This window comes from Manihot esculenta, chromosome 11, assembly GCF_001659605.2.
Source record: "Manihot esculenta cultivar AM560-2 chromosome 11, M.esculenta_v8, whole genome shotgun sequence".
Taxonomy (NCBI): domain Eukaryota; kingdom Viridiplantae; phylum Streptophyta; class Magnoliopsida; order Malpighiales; family Euphorbiaceae; genus Manihot; species Manihot esculenta.
In genome coordinates, this window is record NC_035171.2 from 4,805,914 (window position 1) to 4,828,143 (window position 22,230).

Below are 22,230 nucleotides of genomic sequence, written 5' to 3' on the forward strand. Positions count from 1 at the left end.
ATTTTCATTATACTTATTTGGAACTTTCTTATATGTTTTATTAGAAATGCATATTAGAATTTATCTTCAGAGCATGCTATCACAATTACACAAGCATTTTGGCATGCCGAAAACTTGCTACCATGTGCAGTTTTTTGAAAATAGTATTGTCACAACTCTCCCGTCCTCTCCAAGTATTCTTTATTTGATGATATGATCGGTGATATTTGCTTTTATAATAGGTTGTACTGCTTTTTAGATAAATACGTTGAAAAGACACCATTTTGTTTTTGGATAGAGTGAATCTAATGTCATTGATTTGTATAATTATCGGTTTATATTTATTTGTGTGAATAAATAATTTTTTTGTTAGCCTTTTTTAATTTTTTTTATTTTATCGATTTTAATTCAACATTGAAATAAAACCTTCTTTCAAAAACACTATAACTATATAAGAACGAGAAAATTATAAGTTCGTTTTGGGTAATGAGTTTCTGTTTTGAACTATCTATTTTTTAATGGAATGGATATTTGTATTGTGTAAAAAAAAAGAGAAGACTTGATTTTCTTGACCATCTTGTATTCCCTAGAAAAGCAAAACAAAAAATTTGATAAAAATTGTCCAATTTAGTGAATTAAGATAATTTATTATTTGAAAATTGCGAACACATAAAAGCATTTTCTTATGTAAAAAATAAAAATTTGTAACTAAAATTTAAAATGTAATATTTTTAAAAAAATTATGGATAAAAAAGGAGAAACTTAACAGATACAATTTTTTTGTGTGCAAATGATCAAAGCCACATTAAAAAAAAAAAACGGAATTAATTTTTGTTTAGTAAGAAAAACAAGTACGATTTTGGATTGAGAAAGAAAATAAAATTCCACTCTCAAAATACACAGGCCAGCGGAGCCAGCATAATAGAAAAGCCAGAAAGTGACACAGAAGCTCGTTTAAGAGAGAAGAACTTTTACAAATGTAGTAATCTTAGTCTCCCTCTCACACACACACGCCAACTGCAAAAAAACCTAACGGTCCTCGCGTTGAATTCTTCTTCTCCCCGTTTCATTTCTCAATTATCCCTTTCTTTTATCTGATTCTCCACCTTTTCTCTCTATCCAACCACCGATTTCCCCTTCTATTCCTCCCAATTTTACCCTAATCCTTTTTTTTTTGCTTCACATTCTTTGATCCGGTTCGGTTTTTGAGATCATGTTTGTGGCGATCGCTTTAGAGCGATGTTCAGATTGAGACTATGATCTGTTAATTTTTTTAGAAGGTTGGAAGAGTGGAAGAGATTTTGTTTAGCTCGGTGAATCCAAAATGAGCACTCAAAGGCAAGTGACAGTGCGAGACCTAGTGGAGGAAGCGAAGAAGAGGATCGTGTTTTTGGTTATTTGCGTTGTTGGATTATCGTATCTGATGTCATGTAAGTCTATCTTTCTGCTGGTGTCTGTGGATTTAATTGAATGGGTGTAGAATCGTGATTGCGAATCAAATTTGAGAGCATTTTGAGTTCGGAATGAGTTTACTTTAGTTCTGAATGTATTAATTTACCCCTTTCTTTTTCCTCTCTACTTTTTAGCGAAGATGGCCCTTTCTTTTTATGTATAATTGTTTCTGATAACCCCAACAACCACTCACCCAGAAGAGTAATAAATAGTAAAAACAGAAGAACCAAAGTCATTTCAACAGGCTGGAGTCTCAGTAATCACTGCGGAAGGAATATCTTTGCTGAAGTACACAATGGACGTTTATATTTTATTCTATTTGCGAGGTTGATTTCACTTAGCATTTAGTTAATTACACATGACATTTAGCATTGGCTATAATCATGTCAGCATCTATTTAGGATGTAAACTCGATCTAGATTCAGATTCCCAGCAGCATTTGCATTTGAAATGACATTTCTTCTATTGTAAAGTTTGTGATGTTTCCTGTCGCTCGAGTATCAGAAATGTTAATAATTAAGAGGTAGAGGTGAGAACTTGTTTAGTGGTATTATGTATATATATATATATTGAATATTAACCTTATTGGTTAACCTTGTTTATTCAGTTCCTCATTAAACTTCCATTTGTTACTTCAGTCAGTGAAAGTGGATGCACTAATAAAACTTTAAGACCTGTGGTTTTGCACGAGGCACCTACCATCTGCGTGGATTATTTCTCCTTGTATATAACTGTAGTATTAGTTCACTATTGTGTTTAGGCAAATATATTATTGATTGGAATGTAATAGTTTTGAAGTATTTAATCTATTGATAGCGAGTTATAGCTTAGAAAACAAAAAGTTGGATGGTAAAAGTCCAGTGCTTTGTATTAGTTCACACACATACACACAATATATAGCTCCCTCTTGTAGTTGCATTCTTCTTGGCCGGTTTATGGTGGCTTAGCTCTGTGTCCATAGCATACATTTATACATTGTGCCGCTGTAATGGAATGGTGAAGAATGGAGACAACAGTGGGTGTAATGCCATCCAAATAATGCATAGCAGATACCTGCTGTTGAGTTCCTTGAATTTTTGTTGAGAAAATTGAACTGTAGATACATAAAATACGGTAGAAGTTAGCTTGACCAGGTTTCCACTTTATAAGTGTTGGTTCTAGTTCTCATTTCAGCAATATGGGTTTCTAGTTGTGCACTAAAAGTATAGTTTCATATTTTTCTCATCGTATCCTGTTGCTTGCTACAATTGCAACTGACTGTTAGTTTTCCCTTTCTCAGTGACAAGCTCCTCAGTTTGGGTCAACTTGCCAGCTGCTGCCTCCTTAATAATTCTCCTCCGATATTTCTCCCTAGATTATGAAATGCGGAGGAAAGCTATTGTATACAACAACAAACATCACTCATCAAATTCATTTTCTCAAAACATCATTCCTGAGCATACTAGAGTTCTTGGAAAGTCTGACTGGAGAAGAAAAGTGAATTCCCCTGTTGTTGAGGATGCAATTGATCACTTCACTAGACATTTAGTCTCTGAGTGGGTGACGGATCTGTGGTATTCTCGCCTAACTCCAGATAGAGAAGGTCCAGAGGAACTGGTGCAGATAATGAATAGCGTTCTTGGGGAATTTTCGAATCGCATGAGAAATATAAATCTTATTGATCTGTTGACTAGGTTACTATTTCTTTCCCTACCACTGTAATTTTATTTATTTTGTTTATCTTTTTACCTGGTTTATTTACTTGGAAACTAATTTTCTAGGATGACAGGGATCTTATTAATCTCATCTGTGCCCACTTGGAGCTTTTTCGAGCTAGTCAAGCAAAAAATGAAAAGCTTCTTTCTGGATTGGTGTCTATTGAACAGCGAGACAAGGAACTGCGACTTGTCCTGGCTGATGAGAACAGATTGCACCCTGCTTTATTTTCTGCTGAAGCAGAGCACAAGGTTATTATTTTGCTGTCCTTCAATTTGCACAAAAATTGTTCATTTCACAGATGTCAATTGCAAAGAAAAAGGATTTTTCTAGACATTGTGTACTTTCTCTGTTGTTTTGATTAATATTTTACATTTATTTTCAGGTTTTACAGCATCTGATGGATGGTCTCATTTCGTTCACATTCAATCCAGAAGATCTAAAGTGCTCTTTTTTCCGTTATATAGTAAGGGAACTTCTTGCTTGTGCAGTAATGCGACCCGTACTAAATTTAGCTAGTCCAAGGTAGTTACTCTTCTGTTTGCATAAAATTTTCTTTTGTGTTATTGCTGTTATCATTTTCTTCTCCAACTCTTTTGGATAGGTTTATAAATGAAAGGATTGAAAATTTGGTCATTTCTAAGACTAATAAAGGAGTTGCTGCAGTGCAAGAGGTGTCTCAATCCAAACCCAATGGATCTTCCAAGATCCCATCTGATCAATTTTCCAGGTTTCTAGATCCCACTGGTACTGGCGTTGAACTTGTGCAGTTAAAAACTGATCATTCCAAAAGGGGAACAGGTGAACCTGAGTTGGATAATGTGAATGGAACACGTATCTCAAAAGATCCATTGCTTTCTGTTGATACTCGATCTTCCCGTGCATGGAGCTCACTGCCTTTGAATTCCCAAATTAAGGATGAAGGAGGGCTTCAGCGGCACCATTCAGGAGGAGAATGGGGTGATGTGTTGGACAGATTTTCTCGTAGAAAGACTGCAGCCCTTGCACCTGAAAATTTTGAAAATATGTGGACAAAAGGAAGAAACTACCAAAAGAAAGAAGGCGTGAAGGTAATTGAGCAAGTCCCACAAAATTCTTCTGTGAATAAACCAGCTACAGCGGATCGATCAAAGATGCCTAAACTCAAGGAAAAGCATGGGGTGGCCAAACTTGATTCCCCTCCTGCAGATAATGGTCAGACTCATTCTAATCAGTCTACAGTGGAGAACCCATATCATCAAATGGATCAGAACTTGTCAAATCATTCTTTATATACTTCATATCATGAAGATGATGAGCAATGCTTCATGCATTTGAATGAGAATGAATCTGGCAGTGTTAGTCCTTATACATCTGAAGAGGAAGATCCAAGCAGTATCACAGGCCTTGATGATCCTGGAACTAAAGTTTGGGATCGTAAAACAAATAGAAATTTGGCTGTTTCCCCCATTCATCATCCACTTGAAAATCCTGGACACCATGCTACAAGGAAGACTAGTAGAGGGCAGGCTCTTTATGAAAGATTATCTGGAACAGAGTCTGGCAGGAAAAGGTCAAGATCAAGCACTCAGAAGTTGCATGTTTGGCAAGAGATTGAGAGGACAAGCTTCTTGTCTGGGGATGGTCAGGATATACTTAGTTCAAAAGGACATTCTAAAGCTGATGAATCTAGTGATGATTCTGAGGTTGAAGGTTTAGATAGGGCTAATGGTGGGGCAACTGCTTGTTCATCTACACCGTCTGCTTCTATTTCAGAGAATCATAGTTCAGCTGTCCATTCCTTGAAAAATTCATTGATGGTGGATTCTTTTTTTAAGTTGAGATGCGAGGTATTTAACTTGAAAGCCCAGTGCCTTAACCATTTTAGCTAACTTTTCATTTTCTTATTTTACTGGTATATATATAAGATGGATTCCTGTTTGCAGGTTTTGGGTGCAAATATTGTGAAGAGTGCTTCTAGAACATTTGCTGTGTATTCTATTTCTGTTGCAGATGTAAATAATAATAGTTGGTCAATCAAAAGAAGGTACTATATATTTATTTGTCAACTTCTTGTTACGCGTTTCGTTGATTTATCTTTGTTAAATTATATGGCTTATGCAACTGAATTTTATTGCCTGCAGGTTTCGACATTTTGAGGAGTTGCACCGCCGTCTAAAAGAGTATGCGGAGTATAATCTTCACTTGCCACCGAAGCATTTTTTGTCAACAGGTTTAGACATGCCTGTCATTCAAGAAAGGTGTAAATTGCTCGATATATATCTCAAGGTTAAACATTTAATTTTACCTGGCTTTAATGGGAGAATTAGATGTAAATTTTAGCTCCAATATATGCTAGAAATTTGGTGCACCTCGGTATTTCACCCATAATTCTTATTTGGGCCCTCAATGCTTATTTTCCTGATGCAATATCACATGTAATTTGTAAAGCTTTCATGCAGTGTCGACTTGTTGACTTGAGTGCTAACAACACCAAATCTGCAGAAGTTATTAGCACTTTTGTTTTTGTTGTTGTCGCTATTATTACATTTACTATTAAGATTAGATAAATAATTTGACTTTGCACTTGTGCTGTATTGGATGGGGTTTGGGCATGTCAATATTCTAAAATCACTAGGTATAACAATTTCATGTCTTTGTTTCTCAGAAGCTCCTGCAACTTCCTACAATTTCGGGATCTATTGAAGTTTGGGACTTTCTTAGTGTTGATTCTCAGGTTATATTTTCTGCCAGCTTGTTCATGGACTCTGTTGTCATTTGTTCAAGGGTTGGAGTAGTTATTTGGTTTTTTGTTCTTCTGGTGTTATTTCTCAATGTTAAATTATTCTGTAATGCAGACATATTTTTTCTCAAACTCCTTTTCCATCATTGAGACATTGTCAGGTAGAGCATGTTAAATTCAGAATGTTAACTTTCATTTCTTTGGTTTTATGATGCCTGTCTTTATATTTTGCTTTGATTGTACAGTTGACCTTGATGACAAGCCATCTGAAATGAGTAGAAAGGCCTCACATCCTACGGGGCCTGTTAGCAATTCCATATCTACCAAGAGGGACCAGTTAGGCACAGACCACAAGGATTCTTCATTACAGACGAAACATAATTTTGTCGCAGATGGGGTAAAGATGAGTCCAAAATACACATCCCATTCTCCGGTTAAAAGGCCTGGTAAAGAATGTGGAAAGTCATTAGAGGATTCAGGCAGTGACTCAGATACCCAAAAAAATGTGTCTGTTAGAAACTTGGGGAAGATTGTAGAAGGAAGACAGACTGATGGTTTAGAGCAGACATCAGAGTTGATTCATGATACTGCCAGTGATCCTACCCTTCCTACGGAGGTAATTATGATGTAATTATCACATATGGATAATTTGAATTTTTTTTTTCCCTTTGGCTATGTCAGTTTCTTAGGTTATATGTGAAGCTCATTATGTTATCTGATGAAGACTTCTCATGATTATACCCTGGCAAATAAGGCAAGAGCAGAAATGGCTCAAGAAGGTTAATAGAGGATTGGGGGAAGGCCTACCCTACCCCATATAAGATTAAAGAGGGAAAATGGAGCACACTCATTATTCTCATAATTCTTCCTTGCAGTGGGTGCCACCAAACATAACTGCCCCTATACTAGGCTTGGTAGATGTCATTTTCCAACTACAAGATGGTGGATGGATCAGGTACTCGGTCTATAAGAATGTATTCTAATAAATATGGTGTTTTCTCTGTCATTGATTATTCATCAACCAAATCAGGTCCCACTGACTGATGGACATGATCTTCTAACTCTATTTTCCTGTGCATTACAGGAGGAAAGCTTTCTGGGTGGCGAAACAGATTCTACAACTAGGAATGGGTGATGCCTTAGATGATTGGTTGATAGAGAAAATCCAGCTTCTCCGTACTGGTTCAGTGGTTGCTTCAGGGATCAAGCGGGTGGAGCAGGTAATCAACTGCACATTTCACCAAGTATTTAGCATTTCTCTAAAATGTGTTGTTGGCCAAATTATAGAAGCTATTTTACTAAAATGCGTGTACTCATTTTCTTAAAGAAGTTAATAACAGATCTAGTGGATGGGCAATTGGTGGTTTCTTTGGCTTTAAAGTCTCCTTTGTAACCCTGTCTTATACTGAACAAACTAGAATCACATAGTGTGTGCACACTTTATGATGTAATTAAGATAAAAAAGAGTGTAAAATGTTGGGGCAGATTTCCGTACTCTCTGTGGTCTGTCTTCCTGAGGCTTATTCCATATGTTTTGAGGTCATTAAGGTTTTTTTATAAAAAAAAGTAGGGGGATGGACTGGGTAAAATTTTTCAGTTGTGATCTTCTATAAACATTCTGCAGTAGTTGTCGAACCTATCTACATATTTGCGTTTCATTTTTCAGTAAGATACATAGACTACTTATGTACTTATCTCATAGAGGGGGAAAAACAGTACAACGTGCGTCTGGAATCCAAGCTAAGCCTCCCACAAAAGGTGTTGAAACTGATCATGTAGATGTGTGTTTTGTGAATGAAAACGTTGTGAATTAGGAAGGTGAGGAGAAGCAATTATACGAGTGCCATTATTGTTCTCAATAATAAAGGACTACGGTAAATAAGATCAATTAATTATTTGCATATACATTTTGGTTAAAGCTTTGTCTCTGAGGCTCTTTCTAAGGCTTATCAATTAATAGCCTTCTTAAATTTGCGCTTCTTTGTGGTGATTTAAACAGATACTTTGGCCTGATGGGATATTCATTACAAAACATCCTAAGAGGCGACCCCCATCCGCTCCCAACTCATCTCATAGCTCACCTCATGGCCAGCAACCCATGGATGCATCTTCACCTAAACTAAGTTCACCTCTAGGCCATCAACCAACAGAAATATCTTCACCTAGACCAAGTGATGACCAACTAAAATATGAAGCGGATCGGCGTGCTAAATTTGTATATGAGCTGATGATCGGTAATGTCATTCTTCTCATGTTGGATAAATTCTAATCATCTGCATTTTTCAACAGATTATTTTAAAGTGCCAACACCTAATCTTGTCAATGGACTTTACTTTTGGAATGCAGATAATGCACCATCTGCCATTGTAGGGCTTGTTGGTCGGAAGGAATATGAACAATGTGCTAAGGATCTCTATTTTTTTCTTCAGGTAACTTTCTTTGGATCAGATATTTCTTTATATATGAAATAGGGAATGTAGGTGGTGATGGATGATTTTGTATACTATAACCTCTTTGAATATTGTGGAGTAGATTTTCAATTTACTTTCTTAACTTGCCGCTACATGTTTGGCATAACAAAACCAGTTCACTGTTGCAACCTTGCATAATTTTTTTTTCACTTTAATTTTATTTGTATTGGCCACAGAGCAGTTTAGTAAATCATGTATCTGCACTTATGGCTGTTCATTTATATGTCAATATTTCTCAAATGCATTGCAGAACAGCTGAAATGATTTGAGATATCTCTTGTCAATATCTATCATGTTGTTAGATATCTATCTGCCCCCTTGCATTTTTTATTAGGCCCTGTTTGAACTCGTGTAATCAAAAGATCAAATTCTTACCAAACAGAGGGATGGTATTCTTGGTGGTGGTGATTCATTATTCTAGGAAGTAGGGAATGAAACTATTTTTTATTCTTTTTAATGGAAAAGTGGTAGTGTGTTAATGTGATTCTTTTAATTATGGTTTTCCTTGTCCATTTAGAACATATTGTAACCAAGTTGCAATAATTTCTCTTGTAGTCATCAGTCTGCTTGAAGCAACTGGCTTTTGATCTTCTTGAGCTGCTGCTTTTATCTGCATTTCCAGAATTGGATCATGTCTTCAGGCAGTTGCACGAAGAAAAGCATAGATTTGGTGATTTTAATCCAAACAAGTAAAATCATATATGAAGTTGACGTTCATATATAGAAATACTGAACAGATATTCGCCTGGGCATTTTTCCTTTTTCCTTCCTCAAGGTATATTGAGAAAATGTTTGTTGCGTTTATTTTGGGTTACTGGAAGGATTATACAAATTGATCTCGTGTCAAAGATCATCAATTGACACCATAGGTCAAGTTTGCTTTTGATTTGGCATTTTGAGGAAATTGAATGTAAATCCCGAGTTTAGTGAAATATTTAATGAAAAGCTCATTTATAGTTAAAATTTTCTCGTTCCTATTTCTTAGGTGGAGCTAACCAATATTTCATTTTCAAGGATATGTTTCCACTGATGGATTAGTAATCCAAAATCCAGGGGCTGTTACTGTCGAACAAAATTGTGACCCATGAATTTATAGTACATCTTTTTTTCTAAATTCTTGCAAGTTTTCTGGCCTTCTGTTTCATAAGAGCCCATGTGGCCTGCGGGCATGAACACAAGTAATCTCGATATGCTGCACTTAAGATTACAAAGGAAAAAAAAACGTGTTTTTTATGTTAAATGAAGAAACAGGCAGGAAACCGTGAAGAACTCGATTCCTCAACTTTGACGACTCCAAACTCTCAGGTGATGATTCTGAATGAGAGGGTACTTGGAAATAAAACGCTAGCTTCCCTAAACCCTTGCAACCTGCAGTTAAGTTTCGGGGGCCAACTAACATAAACATTTTAACTGGGAGACCATTAAAATTATTTCCCGTAACAACTACTGAGCAACCCAATAATATGCTGACATTGTAAAAAAAACAAATAAGTAGCCGCTTAAATTGAATATTAAAATTAATTTTAAGTTAAATTTAAATAGGATAAATGGCAGTTTATCTCCTCTAGTTTAATAAAATATTGATTTTATTCTCTATATTTTTAAAAATTTATAATTTAGTTATTAATAATTAAAAAAATTAAATTTAACTCGCTATTAACTTTTATAAAAAAAATTAAAATATTCTTAAAATTCTCGAGTCCCTTTAGACAAAATAAAAAAAAACTAAACTAATAAATTTATATTAAATTTATTGGATATTTCAGATTTATAATGAACATCATTATAGTAATCCCACCAACGCCCAACGCCCAAGTTCGATTAAATCCAACGGTGGACCATATTGTCGATGGTGGATCATATCGATGTACACTGTTGCCATGCAACGGCCGACGGCATGCCCTAATCGGGCATGGCATGGAATAATCGAGCATTAGCGCAAAGTGAACACTAAGCTGATTGTTTTTGCCGGCAGAATCAACCGAAATAGCTTTCAAATTTGCTTCTTTGTGATTCCAACGATCGCGTGAGTGGCAGTATAATACAACTAACATCCAAACTTGATCAAGCCAGATAGTGAACCCAACTAACGTCTAAACTTGATCAAGCTTGATGGTGGACTACATTGACGTACACTGGTAGTATAATTCAACTAACATCCAAACTTGATCAGGCTCAATGGTAAACTCAATTAACGTCTAAACTTGATCAAGCCTGATGGTGAACTGCATCGATGTACGCCATCGCTGTGCGACTGTCGACAGCATGGACCTAGTCAGGCATTTGATGCAAGACAAATACCTAGCTATTTTATTCTCACCAGCGAAACCAACTAAAATGAGTTTTAATTTCTTTTTTGTACCAACTAAAATGGGTTTTAGTTTCTTTTTTGTGATCGGCGTGAATCGTGAATTGCAGTGTGAAGACAAGCCACCAACAACAACTAAAATGGATTTTAGTTTCTTTTTTGTGATTGGCGTGAATCGTGAATTGCAGTGTCAAGACAAGCCACCAACAAGAACAAGATGAACGCAAGTGTTGTGTGCATCCCTCCGGTGTTTAGACCGACAACAATTCGACTGTGATAAAAATAAAAAAGGCTACCGGAAGAAAGTTCATTAAACCGTTTCCTTTTCATAAAAATTATTAAGAGTGTTTTGATCATTTTCATAAAAATTAATGTATCAGTATTTATTTTAATTCTAATAATAAGAACTAAATTATAATTTTTTTCATTCATTAATGACTAAATTGTAAATTTTTTAAAAAATAGAAACTAGAGTAGACATTACATTAAACAAAAACTTAACTGCAATTTTCCCATTTAAATAATATTAATAAAAATCCAAAATAGCCTTCTTTTGGCACAACTAGAAAATAAATAACACTTATGAACAAAAAGATCAACAGAAATATACTGAATATATCTTGTCTTCCCCTTTATAAGAAATATACGTTCTGTACTCAACTGCTGTTCGCTCTACTCAAACATCATGAAACAGACAAGCCTAACGTACACGACCAATATGGACATTATCACAGAAGACTTATTAGAATGCTGTGCTTTGGGCACAAACAACATATGGCGGCAGGGCCACCAAATACGCGCGTATTGCAGATAGAATTTATATTGGGGCAAAAGATGAACTTTATGCACTTCAATGAGAGTCATCAGGAAATCAAAATAGTCAATTGTCTCAAAAACCTCATTCAAAATCAAAACAAATACAGAGAAAAGAAAACTAAAATTGACTAAATAGCATCAGAAGTGAATAACAACCATCAAACAATGTTTCTTATGTTCCAATGCATAATTGTTGACAAAATCTATAAGTGGATACCCAAATCCCGCCCAAAATGAGCATCTCTTGCCTTAAGCAGAGGTTGCTGCTCCCTTCTTCCTAGGTGCTGCTTGAGTGCCTGCAATAAGCCAAAAATTTATTCAAAATAAGATTAACACAAGGAAGATAATCAGCCTATATAGAATAGATTAATTTTTTCTTGGCATGGGGACAATTCAACCAAAATGAAAAAGACTTATTTTACCTTCTCTGAAACCACTCTTGAACCTGCGAGGTACATGGCGGAGATACCTCATTCTTCCAGTTCCAGTTGTCTTTCTTCGGATAGCCTTCACACTCCAGTTGTCTGAAAACCACATTGACAATATACACAATCAATTTTACAAACTAAGTGAAGCACAAAGTTTACTACATACTGATTCAGATACAAGGCCAGTCAAGATGTGGAGGCACTGGATTTCACAGCACATTTGACAAACTCCTAGAGACACGTTCAGAAAGAATGAAACTGGGAGATGGTTTACATCTTTTACAAATATACGTGCATATGCCTATATAGATGATGATGACATAATTCAAACACCATATCTATCGACATGACTGACTTTCTAAAGCACATATGCATAAGCAAACAAATATAAAGATTATTGCTCTTAGGATATAAATTGGCCAAATCTTTCAGAATAGAGGACCTTGCCTCCTCATACGCCAACAGCAGATCAGGAAACACATATACACACAGTATATGGACACAAAAAGAACATTAGCTTGGGAAGAACAATAAATATTGTCTTCTAGCCACTTATACATGTGGATACACAGCTTCACACTCGCATTGTCGCTTCATATTCTCATACAATGATTAACAAGAACTAGTACTAAACAAGGTTGGTATACATACATTTTCTCTTGCGGGCGGCAGGAAAAGCACAGGCCGCACAACGGCTCTTCTGGAGGTGGAAGCTGCGTCGGCCACACCTCACGCAGAGGGTGTGGGTCTTGTTCCTTCTCTTACCAAAACTCCCAGTTCCCTTACCCTGCAGGTTTCATTCAATTTTACATATTAGTGGACAGATGCGCATAGAAAGGTTGTTCCTTTAATCAGATAGAATTGGTGAGAGAGAAAGAGACTGGCTTTACCATCTCAGCAGATGCAGAGAAACCCTAGCTCGAGAGATGTATTTCTAGGTCAGAGAAGATAGAGCGGCGTCAGATGAATCAATTTATACTAGGGTTTTTAGGGTTTGGTCAGAAATTGGAAGTGATAATCAGGTGCGAACAAGCTCATTGCGACTATACGCGTTCATCTCGTTAATGGAACCATGAATTGGCCCACAGATTTTGGGCTTTATCCGAAATTAACATTGCCAATGGGCTCAAGACCCGAACTCCACTACCAGGTTTAAGAAAAAATAAAATAAAATATAGAAAAAATAAGAAACAAGATCAATTAAACTCGATTGTAAATTTCCAGTATTCCAATTTTCTATTTACAAAAATTTATATTTTAGTTTCATTAAATTGAAAATCACTCGTAATTATTTAAATTAGAAATTTAAAGTCGGGTCTTATTCGGACCACCCACTGAATATGGGTACTAAAGAAAATCATAATCGGGGATGGGAACATAAAACTCACTGCAACCAAACGGGCGCCACAAGGAACACAAAAACCCGCTGTAACTCGGTTCTCGCGGGAAAATCAAAATCCTATGCAGCTCAAAATTCAGTCTGTGAGCCTCGTTGATTGATTTATTCTACTGAAGAAATCAGTAGAACCAAATCAATAAGCAGAAGAATGTCGATGAAAGAGATGGAAAACGAAGAAAATGAGCCAAAATTTCCAGGATTTCCATACAAGCCCTACTTGATCCAGATGGATTTCATGAAGGCACTTTATCGATCTTTGGATAAAGGTGGCGTTTCCATGCTTGAAAGCCCTACAGGTGCTGCTCTCTTTAATTTCTCTTCAACTGAATAGAATTTTTAATTTTTACCATTTTAGACGTTGGAGGGTTGTAATTAGTTCTTCTTTTCTGCTACTCTCAGATTTAAAGCGATTTTGTTACTGTAGGGACTGGGAAAACTCTGAGTATCATATGCAGTTCTTTGCAATGGGTTTATGATCAGAGGCAAAAGCAGAAGGACAGAGCAAAAGCTGAATCTGATAGGAATCAAAGTGATCATGGTGAAATTGGCTCAGATGATGAACCTGATTGGATGAGAAACTTTGTTGCTAACACAGAAGTCCGAAAACAGGAGAAGAAGGTCAAGAAGAAATTTGGGTTAGGAAAATCATGCGAGAGAAAGAATCAGGATCCAGAAGTTATTCCGCGTGTATTGGAAGAGGAGGATTGTCATTTGAAAAAAGATGGGGTGGATTTGAATGATGAGGAGTTTTTGTTGGATGAATATGAAAGTGATGATGAAGTTAGTATTGGCAGTGGGAAATCAAAGAGGAAGGTTGGAGGGTGTTTAGCTAGTTCGTCGAGTGATGAGGAAGGGGAAAATGATGCGTCTGATGAGGAGGAGGAAAAGGATTTGAAGATTTATTTTTGCAGTCGGACGCATTCGCAGCTCTCCCAGTTCATTAAGGAGTTGAGAAAGACGAGATTTACCAATGAAATAACAGTTGTTTGTTTGGGATCTAGGAAGAATTTCTGCATTAATGAAGGTATAATGGTTTTTTCATTTAGCTATGTTGAGTCATTATATGTGCATGACTAACTTCAGCTGTTGGATTTTTCATTCAGATGTTCTAAAACTTGGAAATGTCACTCGCATTAATGAACGATGCTTGGAGCTTCAAAAGAGCAGAAAAAATGTAGTCTCCAAAATTAAGGTATTGGACATCCATTTGTCAATCTTAATTCAAAATTTGATGTATATATCGATTTCAGAATGTTAAGCAAGCTCTTCTGATTCGGCAGATGGTAGATGCTTGTTCCTCTCTGCAATTACTTTTGTGTAACCAAGTATTTGAATATGTGATTGTGCTTTTGTAGTGTAATGATGCAGACCGTAGTTCTGAAAGTAATTATTCTAGTTGCAAAAACAAAGTATGAAGAGCATAAGCTCTATAAGTCCAGCTTACTACTCATGCGACTTGAAGAACTTGTTATCATACTTAACATTATCAGTTGTTTTTCATAGTCTGTAAAATTGCATTCTATGCTATTTCTTGCAGAACATATTTCATTATGGTCAATGATCCTTCCTATGTGGACTGCAGAGGCTGTGAACTTGGGTTTAGCACTGAGGAACTAAGACTGTCACAGTCATAATTCGTTCAATTACTGCGGAATACATGTTGCTTTGAATGCCAAATGCTTAATACAATGGCATTTGTGTAGCGTACATGTACAAATGGCCTCCATGCGAAATGACAAGTTCTATTTGAAAGGACTATATTATATTAATTATACACCATAGTTTAGACAGATTATATTAGGAGTTTGGGACTGCAGTATTAAGAAGTCCTCCTCTTTCCAGCCATGGTTCATAGCTAGTTTGTTGTAAAATTCTTTCTAAGGGTTAGTGTAAATTTAGTAGCGAAATGCCATCTAGAGCCATTCTAGTCTCAATGTATTCAGAAAAGACAATAACTGGGTGGCTGGGGTATGAAGATATTTCTTCACTGATTGAAGTGATTATATTTGCAGAATATAGGTGCAAATGGAAGAACACGTCGAACTAAGGCTTCTTCTGGATGCCCAATGCTTAGAAAACATAAGCTGCAGAGGCAATATAGAGATGAGGTTTCTCAGCTAGGAGCACTGGACATTGAAGATCTTGTTCAACTTGGAAGAGGCATGGGAACTTGTCCATATTATGGCTCCCGAAGTTTGGTCCCGGTAGCTGATCTTGTGGTTCTCCCATATCAATCTCTTCTATCAAAATCATCACGTGAATTTCTTGGACTGAACTTGAAGAAAAGCATTGTTATAATAGACGAGGCACATAATCTCGCTGACTCCTTGATTAGCATGCATGATGCAAAAATTACACTTTCAGAGGTATATTAAACTGCCATTTCCAGTCATCTCTAATTTTATTCATTGTCTTTTTGAAGACTGGTTGACCAGCTTCATGAATGGTTATTGATCAGATTTTATTCGTTGCATGACCTTAATAAACATCGGAAAATTTCTTCCCTTGTATTACTTGAATCAGAATCATCCACTAATAAGTTTGAGCCATTGACATTGATGATAAAAGTTCTTGGTAGAATTCTGACTGGGATCAGTAACCCCTTTTCTTTTTTCCTTAGTTGGATCATGTGCATTCACTCATAGAAAAGTACCTTGCAAGATTTTACAATCTCTTGGGACCTGGCAATCGAAGATATATCCAAACTCTGATGGTTGTTACTCGAGCTTTACGCCAGACTCTATGTAGTGAAATGGATTTGAGCCGTGGAAATACTTTCCAAGTTGAAGAAAAAGCAGCTGAAGTGAAGCCTGTCCTTGATATTTCTATGGCCATTAATGATTTTCTATTTTCCCTCAATATAGACAACATTAATTTGGTCAAATTGCTCCAGTATATAAAAGAAAGCAACTTTATCCACAAGGTGAATGCTTGTTCTCCCCTTTTATTATCATTGTAAAAATATGTCATCAGTCTTTTATTCTTCTCTTTCCATTAATGATTTTTAAGCTTCCTATGATTGTTTCTCCAGGTAAGTAATTATGGAGAAAAAGTGACTAGCTTGCAGAAAGACCCAGTTCTGAATGGTAGTGGAGCATGTGGTGAGGAGCGGAGCTCTCTGTCTAGTTTCCGGGCCTTAGTTGATATGTTGGTATCACTAACCAATACTGATGGTGATGGACGCATAATAATATCAAAATCAAGGTCAGCATGCTCTGGAAGACAAGGAGGATTCCTCAAGTACGTTATGCTCACTGGGGAGAAGATTTTTTCAGAGGTTAAGAATTGCTTTCCTTTCCTCTGGCACCTCTGGGATCTTAGCAATCAGATGAAAGGGATAAAGCATATGCTCACACATATGATGTTCATATGTATATTTATGTTCAATTTGTTAGAACCCAGATTTCTTGAGAATGATAATATGATGATGATGTAGTTTACTTAATTCATAATAACAAATTTTTATTTCGAGACTTATTTTTCTGAAAATTCTGCAGATTGTGAATCAAGCACATGCAATTATACTGGCAGGAGGAACCCTTCAACCTGTAGAAGAGACAAGGGAGAGACTCTTCCCTTGGTTACCACAAAGTCAGCTTCATTTCTTTTCATGTAGTCATATTGTCCCTCCTGAGAGTATTTTGCCGATTGCAGTTTCCCGTGGACCTTGTGGTCAATTGTTTGATTTCAGCTACAGCTCTAGAAGCTCACTAAAGATGGTCAGTATATTGTAGCCTTCACTTATCCCTAGTCTTCTACCAATTGTACTCTAATTGATATTTTATATCAAACATCATCACTGTCTTCGGAACAATGGGAAGGGGCTCACGTGTCTGGTTGATATTTTTTCTGTGGGATTTTTCTGGTATTGTTAAATGTTCTCATCTTTGCCAGAAATTATGGTTTATTATGTGGAAAAAAAACTTTATATTCCATAGCAAGGTTCATTTTACTCTTGAAGTTCTTTCCCTGGAAAGCATGGCTCATTAAACTGTGTTGATGAGCACAATTGCAGATAGAGGAGCTAGGTCTTTTGCTTTGCAATCTAGTGGCTGTTGTTCCTGAAGGAATTGTTGTGTTCTTCTCCTCATTTGAATATGAAGGAAAGGTCTATGATGCATGGAAGACATCAGGCATTCTTGAAAGGATTATGAAAAGAAAGCGCATCTTCAGAGAGCCTAGAAGAAATCCTGATGTGGAACGCGTTCTCAAGGAATACAAGGAAACAATTGATGGATTATCTACTCACGCAAAAGATGTAGCACCTCACAATGGTGCAATACTCCTAGCTGTAGTTGGTGGAAAGATATCGGAAGGCATTAACTTCAGTGATGGGATGGGTCGATGCATAGTTATGGTTGGAGTGCCTTACCCAAGCCCATCTGACGTTGAGTTGATAGAGAGGGTCAAGTATATCGAAAGTTTGGGAGAACCAAATCCTGTGGAAACCCGCAAAACTTCAGTCAGTGATGAATATTTCAATGGGGATGTTCAGGCTGCATTCAGCATCCTAAGGAGTTGCAAGCGAAGAGGACAAGAATATTATGAAAATCTCTGCATGAAAGCTGTAAATCAATCAATTGGTGAGTGATAATTGCTACATTCTCCATGCAAGTTAAATAAATGAAAATGGGTTATTGGTACTAATTATTATGTCTGTGCATTAGGGTGATATCTGGGCAACAAGCAACTGCCCTCCAAATATTTTGGTTTTTTTTTCCAGTTGATCTCTGCAATTTTCCATTTAGAAGCAGATTTAAGTTGCTTTGTTTTCTGGGAAGAGATGTGGGTAGTGGAATGTCTACTATCTAAGACTGTTGGGTTCGTTAAGTTGAGATTGGTCACTAAGAATTTCAACCAACTCACTAAGAACTTGATGAACGTCAACGGTGTAGATTTCGGTGACCAAAGCCTTGGCTTACTTGCTTCCAAGGTTTTGTGTCGTATTTGTTGCATAAGCACTGCATTTATGCATTTATTTATTGGTATATCACAAATCACAAAGAAGGCACAAAACTGTCTCTACTATCTGGTTTACTTTTCCTTTTACTTGTCCGGTGTAGGTAGAGCAATACGGCACATAAAGGATTATGCAGCAATTTTGTTGGTTGACACGCGTTATGCATCTGATTCCTCAAGAAGAAGCTTCTCTCATCAAACGAACAAGCTTCCACAGTGGATTAAAGATCGTCTTGTTCCCTCAACCAATAACTATGGTGAAGTCCACAGGCTACTGCATCAGTTTTTTAAATTCAACAAGAAGAGAGAATTACAATAAATGTACCATTGAAATTTTTAATGACATTAAAGGAATAAGACATTATAGAGGCCATTGTTGATCTCATCAAAATGGTTTCCTACAAGTGAGTTGGAAATGGTACCTCAGCCAGTTTTGCAAAAGAATGTAGCTGCGGTAGGCCAAGGCAATTTCTTGGTTTATATTGTATGATACATATTCATAAGCTATAAAAAGTGGTATATCTAATCTACTGACATGATTCAACAGTAAATGTTATGAAGAGTAAGTTGATGTATATAAGGCTTGTATTTTCCTTTCAGGAGTACATCTCAATCGTATTACATGAGGGGCAATTCAATCCACATATGGATATGGAATGATGTCTAGTTCTCAAATTATCTTATCTACTGTTAACCATACTTGCATGCCTCCTGGAAGTGGGCTGTTTCTGTTGGATCTGAATGTTTATCTTACTTTGAATTAGATAGAAATCCTAATAAAATATAGATTTATTTCCGGCTATACATTATAGCTCAATTATTTATAATGAGTATGAAATTACTTATTCTGGGAGATGTTAACTAGGGTTTTCCTTTATGTGCCGAAGTATGGGCCTCATGTTCTTTTGAGAAGGCAATTAATGCCGGCATGAATCAAGGGATATGATCGTGTATCCTCATTTCTCGTCTCTTGCTTCTTTATTCTGTTGGTCTCTTAGTTCCGTATCCCTTTTTTTTTTTTTCTCCACTTTCCCTTATTTCCGTGTTTCTGCTGGTTCTGTAGCAAACACTGGCCTAGGAAATGAAAATATTGAGTATATGGGCTTAAAAGCTAACAAAGTCTAGTTGCCCCTGATACACATTACTGAGCAAATGAACTAAATTATAATGCTGCAGCATTCATGGCTGCTTCATCTGAACTTCTCAGTCCCTCCAACCATTGTTTATGGTATATTCGTCTTTGATAGATTTCATGTGCTTGTATAATCTAAGTGAATAATACTACAGTAAGTTACAAAATAAAAACCAATTAGGACACCCTGTTTGGCTACTAATTTGGTATTAATATCAAAGATTGACGAGATATAGGGTTGGAATCCTACCCTCCTCAAAAAAATATAGTATCTGGGTCGAACCCAAGCGAGTAATACTATTGTAAGATTGTAAAATAAAACTTTAATGTTGAATAAAATTGCATATTTAATCAAATGCTAATTTCCTGTGCCAAACAAATTAGGTTCACGACCAAGCATAATTTTGCAGCCTTTATCTTTTCAGAAGACATTGATCTTGTTCAATCCATGCACAAGAATAATTACTCGAGCTATTAGTTTTAGGCTGGTGGCAGGCTTTGGACAATTGTGAGAAAGTGACTTCACCACACAAAAATCTAAATGCACCTTATCTTGATATTAAGTAGATGTTGGTCTTTAGGCACCATCCTCATAATAAATGTGGGTCATGTCCATCTCCTACATATAAATGCAATTGGGATTCTTCACCTACAATTTCTGTGGCATGAAGATCAATCAAGGATCAAAAGCAACAGTCTAATCATCCTTAAAGAAGAACTAAATACAATCTCAAACAAGAAAGGCTTCCCAAAGAAGCATTTGATAGTATAAGATTTAAGAGCCCATAAATTCAAAAAATGGGTAATGGTGATTAAGCAATTGTTGAATACAAGAACTATCAGAATAAGCCTTTTTTTTTTCTCACCAACCCACTACCTTTAGCTTTGTATCTTAATCAATACAGCTTCACTTTAGACAACAATGGGTCAAAATAAAACATTCATGATTATTTGATTCCTAAGCCCATACTCTCTCAGTATTTTATTAAACAACTTTTTCTCAAATGGGGTCGCTTTTTTCTTTGTGGTAAAGGCAAAATTTGGAAGTCTTTTCACAGTTTCACAATGTATTCTCAATTGGCAACCTATTGCCTATGCTGCAAAGCATGGCCGTCTGATCTATGATCATAAAATCATACCGATGCTATTTGCCATCTTCAAACAATTTAACATTGGAGAGGGAGGACAATATGAATAAGGGTGTGGACAAAAAGAAGGCATTGAAGTAAAAGCAATAACAGATTTTGCTTTTAGACCCTATAGCCTCTGTCTGTTGGGGGCCTTAAAAACTTCAACTGTCTCTGTCTTTCTTGTCTGTATACATTTGGAGAAGAGACCAAATAGATTAGAGCTGTGCCTGTTCTTGTAGTTAAAGACACTAAGCTGTGCTATACATCCTAGAGCCAAAAGATGCAGCTAAGAGAATCAATTCAGAAGACCAAGAAGTTCTTCCACAAGGCTCTCCAAAATTTCAGGTCCCTCTTCTTTGGAGGGTATCAAAAGCTTCCCAAGCCCTTCTCATGTGCCACCACCAGCATAATGAATCACCAGAATGATCAATGCTATGCTGACTCTTGCAATGAGTGGTGTTGTGATCTAGAAAAAGCAACAAAGAGAAAGAAGAATGGTATGTCATTATCAAAAGAATTGGCAAGAGAAGAAGATGGATGTAATGAAAGTTCCTTAAAGCTTCCAAGTAGTCCTCTGAAGAAGAAAGAAGATGGAATAAAGGAAGAGAAGAGCAAGAAGCATTCCAATTCGAGAAGAGAAGAAAAATGCATGGATAAGGATGAAGGAGGTTATGTACTAGCAAAAAAGATGAAGGAATTGGAAATGATGGATCGGAGCGATATGGAACATATGTTGGATGTAGAAGAGGCTCTTCACTATTATTCTCGTCTTAGAAGTCCAGTATATGTTGGCATTGTTGACAAGTTCTTCACTGATATGTACAAAGAATTCTCTGTTCCACAGAGGTCTGCCAGCATCAACAGTTCAAGGGGAAGACTCGGTTCAATTAGGCTATAGATGAATACCAATGTCTGAGTTCTTAATTGTGCATATGCATTTGTTTCCTTGTACTAAATGTTCCTTTCAATATTATATGGAGTGTATCTTATTTTGCATTACTGAATTGATAGGATATTCAGTTTCTGAATTGCAATTCTTGATCCTTTTTACTTATTGATCCCCTGCATTAAAGGGCTGTTTATTAAATTGTTTAGTAGAGATTTTCTTGAATAGATTCAATAAATGGAGTCACAAGATTTGTAACATTTAGGTTTCATTTTTCGTAGGGCGTAAGGGTACTAATCACTAGATATCACTTCTGCAAATGATCACAAAGCAGTGAAAGTCAATAGCAAACATTGCATAACCTATGGGTGGATGAGTGCTGCATATAATCCAAATTAAAGGAATAAGGCCATTAACCACCTTGGCAAAAGAAAAAAAAATCATATATATTTATAGATTCTATTGAACAAGTATATGACAGTTAGCTTTTAATCTGGATACTAAATTTACCACGTAACAACAGAAATCCATCCAAATCTTCCTACTCAATCTTCTCTCATGCCACCCTTGAACAATTGAACCGGACCTGACCTGATGAACCTGTGAGGACATGGAGATCTGAGAGCTTTATCATTGCCTGAGCTTTATCATGGACTCTTTCTTCAGTATTATTGAAACAACCAGGTCCAAATTTGCCCAAATAACTTTTGAACTCACTTTTCACTTAACTCAAAATGGTTAACCCAAATTATTTAGTAATTTCGTGCCGGGTATTATATATAGTTCGAATTTACCGTATTCTGCCGATGTGGCTTTCCTGCAAATTAGGAGTTAACGTCACACTCTATCCTGC

General features: G+C 36.4%; 4 protein-coding genes across 8 annotated transcripts; 3 read left to right on the forward strand and 1 right to left on the reverse strand.

The window, feature by feature from the left end:
- Positions 1-866: 866 nt before the first annotated feature.
- Positions 867-9,282, forward strand: LOC110626515. 4 transcript variants are annotated; one of them, XM_021772456.2, is made up of 15 exons: positions 874-1,409; positions 2,711-3,104; positions 3,200-3,377; positions 3,512-3,651; positions 3,731-4,955; positions 5,052-5,152; positions 5,250-5,394; positions 5,774-5,842; positions 5,964-6,009; positions 6,094-6,464; positions 6,724-6,803; positions 6,933-7,068; positions 7,848-8,082; positions 8,195-8,277; positions 8,875-9,282. In XM_021772456.2, exons 1-15 carry the CDS (start codon positions 1,304-1,306, stop codon positions 9,010-9,012), a joined length of 3,447 nt encoding a protein of 1,148 aa, XP_021628148.1. In that variant the 5' UTR covers positions 874-1,303; the 3' UTR covers positions 9,013-9,282. The 4 variants fall into 4 exon arrangements, with proteins under 4 accessions (XP_043817773.1, XP_021628150.1, XP_021628148.1 ...); XM_021772457.2 differs by lacking the exon at positions 874-1,409 and adding an exon at positions 1,439-1,757; XM_043961838.1 differs by lacking the exons at positions 6,933-7,068; positions 7,848-8,082; positions 8,195-8,277; positions 8,875-9,282 and having other exon boundaries at positions 867-1,409; positions 6,573-6,783.
- A 2,208-nt stretch (positions 9,283-11,490) lies between these two features.
- Positions 11,491-12,920, reverse strand: LOC110625997 (60S ribosomal protein L37-3). The gene is made up of 4 exons (XM_021771720.2): positions 12,762-12,920; positions 12,523-12,658; positions 11,866-11,967; positions 11,491-11,739 (listed from the first exon to the last, which is right to left on the reverse strand). Exons 1-4 carry the CDS (start codon positions 12,762-12,764, stop codon positions 11,693-11,695), a joined length of 288 nt encoding a protein of 95 aa, XP_021627412.1. The 5' UTR covers positions 12,765-12,920; the 3' UTR covers positions 11,491-11,692.
- A 318-nt stretch (positions 12,921-13,238) lies between these two features.
- On the forward strand, positions 13,239-18,764 carry LOC110626464 (ATP-dependent DNA helicase DDX11). 2 transcript variants are annotated; one of them, XM_021772379.2, is made up of 9 exons: positions 13,239-13,566; positions 13,695-14,294; positions 14,374-14,462; positions 15,283-15,636; positions 15,891-16,193; positions 16,302-16,547; positions 16,768-16,989; positions 17,286-17,853; positions 18,334-18,764. In XM_021772379.2, the coding sequence occupies exons 1-9, from the start codon at positions 13,419-13,421 to the stop codon at positions 18,546-18,548; spliced, it is 2,745 nt and encodes a 914-aa protein (XP_021628071.1). In that variant the 5' UTR covers positions 13,239-13,418; the 3' UTR covers positions 18,549-18,764. The 2 variants fall into 2 exon arrangements, with proteins under 2 accessions (XP_021628071.1, XP_043817977.1); XM_043962042.1 differs by having other exon boundaries at positions 13,429-13,566; positions 13,670-14,294.
- Positions 18,765-20,431: 1,667 nt separating this feature from the next.
- Positions 20,432-21,516, forward strand: LOC110626467. Its single transcript, XM_021772382.2, has one exon. The coding sequence runs from the start codon at positions 20,772-20,774 to the stop codon at positions 21,387-21,389; it is 618 nt and encodes a 205-aa protein (XP_021628074.1). The 5' UTR covers positions 20,432-20,771; the 3' UTR covers positions 21,390-21,516.
- Positions 21,517-22,230: the final 714 nt, after the last annotated feature.

Excerpts from the sequence above, each read along its gene's own strand:
- LOC110626515 (XM_021772456.2), top strand. The coding sequence starts at position 1,304 with ATGAGCACTCAAAGGCAAGTGACAGTGCGAGACCTAGTGGAGGAAGCG. Across the intron at positions 1,410-2,710 it reads ATTATCGTATCTGATGTCAT|TGACAAGCTCCTCAGTTTGG; the intron begins GTAAGTCTATCT and ends TCCCTTTCTCAG. Across the intron at positions 7,069-7,847 it reads GGATCAAGCGGGTGGAGCAG|ATACTTTGGCCTGATGGGAT; the intron begins GTAATCAACTGC and ends TGATTTAAACAG.
- LOC110625997 (XM_021771720.2), bottom strand. Across the intron at positions 11,968-12,522 it reads TGCCGCCCGCAAGAGAAAAT|ACAACTGGAGTGTGAAGGCT; the intron begins GTATGTATACCA and ends TGTGGTTTTCAG. Across the intron at positions 11,740-11,865 it reads CAAGAGTGGTTTCAGAGAAG|GCACTCAAGCAGCACCTAGG; the intron begins GTAAAATAAGTC and ends GGCTTATTGCAG.
- LOC110626464 (XM_021772379.2), top strand. The coding sequence starts at position 13,419 with ATGTCGATGAAAGAGATGGAAAACGAAGAAAATGAGCCAAAATTTCCA. Across the intron at positions 14,295-14,373 it reads GAATTTCTGCATTAATGAAG|ATGTTCTAAAACTTGGAAAT; the intron begins GTATAATGGTTT and ends TTTTTCATTCAG. Across the intron at positions 14,463-15,282 it reads ATGTAGTCTCCAAAATTAAG|AATATAGGTGCAAATGGAAG; the intron begins GTATTGGACATC and ends TTATATTTGCAG.
- LOC110626467 (XM_021772382.2), top strand. The coding sequence starts at position 20,772 with ATGCAGCTAAGAGAATCAATTCAGAAGACCAAGAAGTTCTTCCACAAG.